Below are 7,626 nucleotides of genomic sequence, written 5' to 3'. Positions count from 1 at the left end.
CAGGGTTGAGTTGGGAGGCTTCAGAAGGGTTCAGTGTACAGGTGGCGTGGGGTCCCTTCCCATAGGGGACCTGTCAGACCCAGCTGATAGTGCGGGATGTCTGCTATAGGGGTGCCTGGCATCTTGGGGTGGGGCCCTTCCCATAGGGTGCCCAGCACATGAGGTGGACTGGGAGGCCCCTGCCCAGCGGGGACATCCCTCAGGGACACGGCAGAGGGGAGTCTGTCCGCTTTGTGCAGCGCTGCTGGAAGGGAGGCGGTGGATCTGAGTATCGATGATGAAGCTTCTCTAACTGCTGCATGAGGCTGAGTGCACCGTGCGGATACCAACCTTGGAGAACTGAGGACTCAGAACCGTACCGTGCCGTGGCCAGGTGGGCTCCGTGCCGTGCTCTGGGCTCTGACCACGCTGCTCTCTGTTCAGGTATCTCCAGGGACAACTGGCACAAGCGTCGCAAGACCGGGGGCAAGAGGAAGCCCTACCACAAGAAGAGGAAGTATGAGCTGGGGCGGCCTCCTGCCAACACTAAGGTGGGTGGTTTGGGGAGAACGGTCAGTGGTTGTGTTTTCGGATTTGGGTTGCTAGTTGTATGCTGTTAGAGGCTTAAATATATGCTGTGTCTTGTGAGCACTTGAAAACTGTCGCTGCTTTTTTAAAAGGTGGTGTTTTACCCTGTGCCTCGGGAAAGCAGTGATATGTTTTGGCAATAAGAGGCAATTGGAGTGATGAAACTTAAACCTTAGGTAGATGCACCAGACCGTTTTGGTCTCTTCCTGTGTCTGCCAATGCTGGGGTTTGTCATAGTTACACTGACCACGTTGCCTTTGAGGTTAGGATGTGGCTGGGCTGCTGTGTGAGCTGTGCAGCGTTCCGGCACCAACAGCCCCCGTGTGTTTGTTTCTGACCGTAGATCGGCCCACGCCGAATTCATACGGTGAGGGTTCGTGGTGGAAACAAGAAGTACCGTGCCCTTCGGTTGGATGTTGGCAACTTCTCCTGGGGGTCAGAATGTAAGTATGTTGTAAGCCTGGTGTGTCTGAAGGGAACGGGTTACAGCTGTGCTGCTGCAGAGTAGAGGGGTGATGGTGCAAGCAGAGATTTGTGGGCTGGGTTTGGAACACAGTGGTGCTTGCAGAGCTGAGTCTGACGGAGCATGCATAGTGATGATGACTTTGACCTTATGTGGCCTTGGGAGGCTTGGCTGTCTGCTAAGATCACAATGATTGGAGTGTCATAGTTACACTGAGTGACATGCTCACGATACCTTTTTACTGGGGTGGGGGAGCAAAAACCCTAAATACGGGTAGCTCTTTGTAAATGCAGCTTCATTTGTTTATTAATGAGCACTTAAAGGCTAGGTGAACCTGTGCAGCAGAGGAAGGTGAGGATTTTTCTGAGAAGGCATCCTAGGACAGCATGACATGTGCAGTGTACTGCAGCCTCCTGCTTTGCTAAGCAAAACTGGGGAGTGTGTTCGTGAGAGGGAAACCTGTAGTGTTTCCTCTGAATTATGAACTGAAAAGCCATGTGCCTTGAGCCTGGGTCTGTTCAGCGTTGCTCAGCATGATGGTAAAGCCAGCAGTCAGCAAGGTGGTGGTTTGGTGGCTGGTGCAGGGATGTGCTTTCTCCCCAGTGTTCACAGCATTGTCTGTGCTGTGGTCAGTGCTGTCATTCCCAGGCAGGGTTACAGGAGTGAAGGGGCAGAGCAAGGATGAGGTGTGCGAGTAAAGAGAAGAAAACCTGGCTTTTGCATAGGGGGAGGGCTGTGTCTCCAGTGTGGTCCTCTGCTAAACAGTCAAATCTGGTCTAGTCTGCAGCTAATAATGCTGCAGGTGGGTCTTGAATGGTGAGAACACCAGCATCCTCTCTCAATTTACTCATAAGCTTTCATCCTGTGTAAATGGTTTCTAGTATGTGTTGCAGAGCAGCCCTGTTCAACACAGCTTAATTCACCAGCTCTAGGAAGCACGTACGGGCTTGAGCGCTGTGTGTGCTGGTGGTTGGTTTCTGCTGAGGCATCTTCCAATCCAGAGATGTATTTTTTAGCATTGTTTAGTCTAATTTTAGATGAGTTCCATCAAGGCCACAGATCCTAGTTTTTCACCTGGGGTGAATTATTTCCCAGATGCTGTCCTAGCAGCAGAAAGTCGGACTGATGAAAAATAGATGCATCTCTCAGTTAAATTTAATTCGGCATCAGGGATGCTGGAGGACGCTTGATGGGATGAGCGTGAGGTGGTTTGAGGGTATGTGTGTGATGCTGTGGACTGTATACTCAGTTGTCTGATCCCTGTAGGTTTGAATTCATACTCTTCTTTTGAAAGGCTGCACTCGCAAGACCAGAATCATTGATGTGGTCTACAACGCTTCCAACAACGAACTGGTGCGGACAAAGACCCTGGTGAAGAACTGCATCGTCCTCATTGACAGCACCCCGTACCGGCAGTGGTATGAAGCCCACTATGCCTTGCCCCTTGGACGCAAGAAGGGCGCCAAACTGGTATGTGTGGGCTTGTTGAATTTGTCTCTCTGACTCCTTGCAGAGCAGAGTCTGCCCTGCCAGAGGCAGTTAGCGTCAGGAGTGCACAGAGTGTCAGTGGTAATGCTGGTTGTCTGGGCTACATTCCCATCAGCTCCCAGGATTGCTCAGTGTTCAGTACCACGGAGCTCTGAGGTTTGCACCCTTTGTGCACAAGGACCTGCCTGTCGATCTCTGGTCTTCTGATGATGATACCTTTGTCCAGTTCTGCTACTGAAGGGACAGCGATGACACTTTACGATGCTGAGGAAGACTTTGTGGGTCAGGTCCTTGTGCCAGGGAATGATAGCTTTGATGAGAAACTTGTGGGTTGCTAACTAAACTTCAGCTTGCTTTTAAGTGTTTTCAAGTGTCTTTATCTAGACCTGTCATCTTTAATTTGTTTAAGATCCAAACCCAGACTGCTAGAAGGTATTTAAACCCCCATGTGTAGCATTTGGCTTAAGGTTGTCTCCTTACATTAAAAACAAAGCACTTTTAGCTGAGCACTGTGTAGTTCAGAGGTGGGGGAGAGCTTGTGACCTGTCTGCTAGGACTGGTACCACACCCAGCTGCTCTCATTATGTCTGCAGAGGGAAGAGTACTCGCTTTTTTGGAGACAGATTAATTAATCAAGGAAACCTTTGCAGTTTCATTTGTCGAAGAGCACCCTTCCCTAGGGCACTGTGCTTTGTTGTCAGCAGTGACTGTAGTTAGCAACGTTGCATTTCTTGGCCTCGAAAGTGAAACACAGCACCCGATTCTGAGAGGTTGAAGTATTTGTACCTGTGGAAGGTGTGACTTGGGAAACAGTGCAGTGCTGACAATACACAGATCTCCTTGGTGCTGCTGGAGACCACCTGCTCTGGCAGAAGGTAGCCACGTGCTTAACGTTGTCTTCATTTGTGGCCTTGTTTTTAGACCCCTGAGGAGGAGGAAATCCTGAACAAGAAACGTTCAAAGAAGATCCAGAAAAAATACGATGAGCGAAAGAAGAATGCCAAGATAGCAAGTATTCTTGAGGAGCAGTTCCAGCAAGGAAAGCTACTTGGTGAGTCCCTGGCAGCATCAATGTGAGTGGGGTCAGGGCACAAACAAGGTACCAGGGCAGATCTTATTCTGGGTCTTGAGATCATTCAAAGTGCACTGTGATAAGGCTGAGTGCAGGCTGAAAGCAATGAGGTGTTCTCTGTATCTGCAGGAATATCTTTTGGGTCTTAAATGTAACTTGTTATTTTATCTTCTCTGGAGATGCTCTGCTTCTGTCAGGACAGGGAACTATTTCTGGAGCTTGTGTTGGCTCCTGGAGTTGGTCATTCCTGGCTGGCCTTGGAGAGAAATGATGGGGCATGGGGCTCAAGACTTGCAAAACAACCCAGGGCCCATGGGCTGCACCGTGTGTCAGAAAAACGTCCTGCAACACACAACAGCTTTGACCAGTTTCAAGCTGTGGGGAATAGCTCAGTGTTCTGAAGTCTTCTGGTGATGAGACCTTTGTCCAGTTCTGCTACTGAATTTGAGCGATGACAGTTTGGAGATCTGAAGAGGACTTCATCAGGGGCTCAGTTCAGCAGAGCGGGTTCACGAGCCCCTTAGGGCGAGGCACAGGAGCCAGCACGTAAACTGGTGTAGCTGTGACTGGGAACTTGCTCGTCTGTGCTGTTGCAGAGAGACTGCCGTTGTTTCTTCCAGTCTGTGTATGTCCTGGGGTGAGGAATTACTGAACTTTACCTGGGTGACTTCTCTTTGCAGCCTGCATTGCTTCCAGACCTGGACAGTGTGGCCGAGCCGATGGATACGTGTTGGAAGGCAAGGAATTGGAGTTCTACTTGAGGAAGATCAAGGCCAGAAAAGGCAAATGAATAAAAACTATTCTGCTGAGAGAGCAAATAAAACCAAGAGTCTGTGACAGTAAAGGGTTGTGTGCTGATTTGTGTGTGCAGGGGGCTTGTGTCACTCCTCCTGTAAGATGGGAAAGAAGAGGGACCTCTTCTGTCATCCCTGAGTGCTTTTCTGGCTTCAGGCGAGCTCTCACCCTAAAGCTCTCAACTCAAACATCTTGCTGTGCTCTAGGACAGTGACTTAATGGACCATGGGTCTGTGGAAATCAGTCCTGGCTTTAAGACTGGCTGAAAACGTGTCTCCTACCCCTGCTTTCAGGTTCACACGTGCTCCCATCCTCTGGCTGGGGCCAGCAGCACCTTCTTGCTGTTGCTTGGTGGTTCCTGCCTGGTTGTACCACTGCCTTCAGGCTCCTGTATCTTCTTCTAAGCGAACTTTGCTGCACTGCTCAGTGACCAGCTGGTCTGTCCCTGACCTCCTTGGTCTCATTCCAGTGCCAGATCAATTCCTCCTAGCAGAAGGGCCGGGCTCTCGTTGTGGTCTGTCCCTTTCGAAAGCTGGGTACAAACTCCAAATTTCTCCCTTGTCACGTGTGATGGGTTTGGAAAGCTGTGGTGAACAGAAACTTTGCCGGATGTTTTGGGGCATGCAATGTCCTTCCTTGGGGCTGCTCTCTCTGAAGAAAGCCCTTGTGATGGATCTCTGCGTCTGTTTGCCAGATGCTTTGTGCTGGTGTTAGGGTGAGCCTGTCTAAGGGCTGGTCCCAGGGATGTGGGGGCAGGCCAGACACACACATCTTACAGCTGCTAAAGTGGACACTGCACATGCTGCACTCTGCTTACTTATTTTCACAAAAGCCACATTTATCTGTAGCAGCACCCTAGTGCTTACCTGCACAATTTTTAGCCCTGAACTGAAGGAGATGGTCTGATCATCTTGGCCCAAGAAGAGCTGTGGTGAGACCCATGTCTCCAGTGCCTTAAAATGCAGACTGCCCCACAATTGACATATGCTTAGTATTTATTTTTTGGGTTTTTTTTCAAGTTTCCCCTGTGAACCTGTGCCCTGGCTGCAGTGTGGCAGCAGGAGGTGCCAATGGGCTCAGGTGCTCTGGCCAGCAGGGGTTCATCCTGCCTTGCTGGCAGGGAGCTGAGGATGTCTGTGCCACGGGTGGAGAGACACCAACCACACCAGAAGATCCCAGAATCCCAGCATGTGAGGAGTTGAAGGGCCCTGCAAAGCTCCCCCAGTGCAACCCCTGCCACAGCAGGATCACCAGAGCAGTCACACAGGAACACGGCCAGGGCTTTGGGTGTCTCCACACAAGGACACTCCACAACCTCTCTGGGCAGCCTGGGCCATGCTCCAGAACCCTCACACTCACAAAGTTTCTCCTCATCTTCAGCTTGAACCTCCTGTGCTCCAGCTTGGGACCATTGCCCCTTGTCCTGGCATTGGCCATCCCAGAGCAGAGCCTGGCTCCTTCCTCCTGACACTGCCCTTTCCCAATGGATCCCCAGGAATGAGGGCACCCCTCAGGCTCCTCTGCTCCAAGCTCCAGAGCCCCAGCTCCCTCAGCCGCTCCTCCGCAGGAGATGCTCCACTCCCTCCAGCATCTTTGTGATGAAGGTGGTGATGGTTCTGCTGTGGTGGGCGTGCGTTGGCACTGCCCCGCAGCTCGGACCTGCGCTTGCTTGGATGTAAAAGCTGTGCCCAGGTGGATACAAGCGGCCACGCTTCTGCAGTCCCTGGTAGCAAGACCCAGGCTGGGCAGGATGTTTGCACAAGCACGTTCCTTCTCCATAGCGATCTGGGGTAAACTTTCCCTGCTCTCCAGAGAGGTGGGGTGGAGCTGATAAAGGGCATTGGGAGGGGTGCGTCACGGCTGCTTCCTCCGGTGTTAACGTCTCTCCCCTCACTCCGCAGAGCACAAACACGTTTCAGGGTGTCTCTGGGGGACTTTGTACAGAGGGAGAAACAGAAGCTTACGGAGCGACTGCCAGCTTGGTGTCAGAGCAGGAGCTGTAAACCTGGCCCCGATGAGCTGGATTATGGCTAATTCATCAATGCACGCTGATTAGGAAGTTACTGCTCTGGAAAACGCAGCTGCCGAGGGCAACGTCCCATGGGAACGAAGCAGCACCTATTGCCCACCAGAGTGGGTGTGATGGGAACGGCCCTGGCTCCCACGGTGGCACAGGCTGTGGATCCTCGTGTGGCCTGGCCTTGGTGTAACCCCATAGGTCTACCTGCCTGGGATTTGGCAATCCTGCCATGCACCAAACCAGAAAGAGGGGCAGGGGCTGGAGTTAAGCACAGCTTTATTCTGGCTAGGTTTGTGCAGCACCAAAGCCTGGTCTAAGGACCTTGCCTTCTTCTGCAGATAGGTGCAAGGGCTGCGTTTAAAACCAGCTACTTCCATGCAATGGTGGCATAATCCAAGGGAGGCCACTTATCCTGAGCACTGCTTCTTGCTGTCGAGTGGCTTTCTCAGCTCCGCGCAGTATTAACTTTGGGGTATTTTCAGGGTCCAACCCAGAAAATGACCTCGTGGTTACGCTTTACCAGGTCCAGCAGTAGCCCGAGGGGCAACAGAAGCAGAGTGGGGCTGGTTTGCAGTGGTGAGACAGGAGCTTTAAAGGAGAGGCGGCTTTGGGAAAGGAGGGCTTGCAGGAAAGGGCATTTTTTAACAGCTCTGCTAATATTCTCAGGGGAAACACGTGTGTCTGAGTGCAGGAATCCTTCTACAGGGGCTGAAAGCATCTTCCTCGGTTTTTTACCTGGTTTAATACCCCACAACCATCACTGGCTTTACCCCTTGGGGCTGAGCCGTTTTTGCCCCAGGAGAACCTGCGCGCTCCTTGACAAAAGCCAAATTCACCCACTTTGTGGATGGATGTGATGTCCCTGCTGTCTCACTGCTGGAGGTGAATCGCACCAACAAGGAGGAACCTCAGAGCTGGGACCGGCAAGAGCTTTATTGATACTGAGGGGTCATCTCCGGGATGGTGTTGGTTTTCTGCAAGACTGATGCCCTTGCCCTGCCCCTTGCTCGGGGTCTGGGCTGTTCTCTGTCCCCTGCATAGGTGGCATCATCACGCAGAGGGGCTGAATCCTGCAGTTTGGGGGCTAGCAGCTAGTGCTGAAGGCTGGCTGCCCAATCCCAAACCCACCAGGATCTTCCCATCAACCCAGGGACACATCTTGGCTCGGGGCTGGGTGGCAAAAGGCGTTGACTGGGGACAGGGAGCTTCATGGGTGGCAGT

General features: G+C 52.0%; 1 protein-coding gene across 1 annotated transcript; it reads left to right on the top strand.

Moving 5' to 3' along the window:
- Nucleotides 1-299: 299 nt before the first annotated feature.
- Nucleotides 300-4,434, top strand: RPS8 (ribosomal protein S8). The gene is made up of 5 exons (XM_010188342.1): nt 300-530; nt 911-1,010; nt 2,325-2,500; nt 3,440-3,569; nt 4,271-4,434. Exons 1-5 carry the CDS (start codon nt 300-302, stop codon nt 4,378-4,380), a joined length of 747 nt encoding a protein of 248 aa, XP_010186644.1. The 3' UTR covers nt 4,381-4,434.
- Nucleotides 4,435-7,626: the final 3,192 nt, after the last annotated feature.

The sequence above is a fragment of the Mesitornis unicolor genome, unplaced genomic scaffold, assembly GCF_000695765.1.
Source record: "Mesitornis unicolor isolate BGI_N332 unplaced genomic scaffold, ASM69576v1 scaffold720, whole genome shotgun sequence".
Classification (NCBI taxonomy): domain Eukaryota; kingdom Metazoa; phylum Chordata; class Aves; order Mesitornithiformes; family Mesitornithidae; genus Mesitornis; species Mesitornis unicolor.
This window is presented reverse-complemented; position numbering and strand designations above follow the sequence as displayed.

What these genes read in the sequence shown, in the direction of transcription:
- RPS8 (XM_010188342.1), top strand. Translation starts at nt 300, where the DNA reads ATGAGGCTGAGTGCACCGTGCGGATACCAACCTTGGAGAACTGAGGAC. An exon ending in CTTCTCCTGGGGGTCAGAAT is followed by an intron (nt 1,011 to 2,324) that starts GTAAGTATGTTG and finishes TTCTTTTGAAAG; the next exon opens with GCTGCACTCGCAAGACCAGA. An exon ending in CCAGCAAGGAAAGCTACTTG is followed by an intron (nt 3,570 to 4,270) that starts GTGAGTCCCTGG and finishes TTCTCTTTGCAG; the next exon opens with CCTGCATTGCTTCCAGACCT.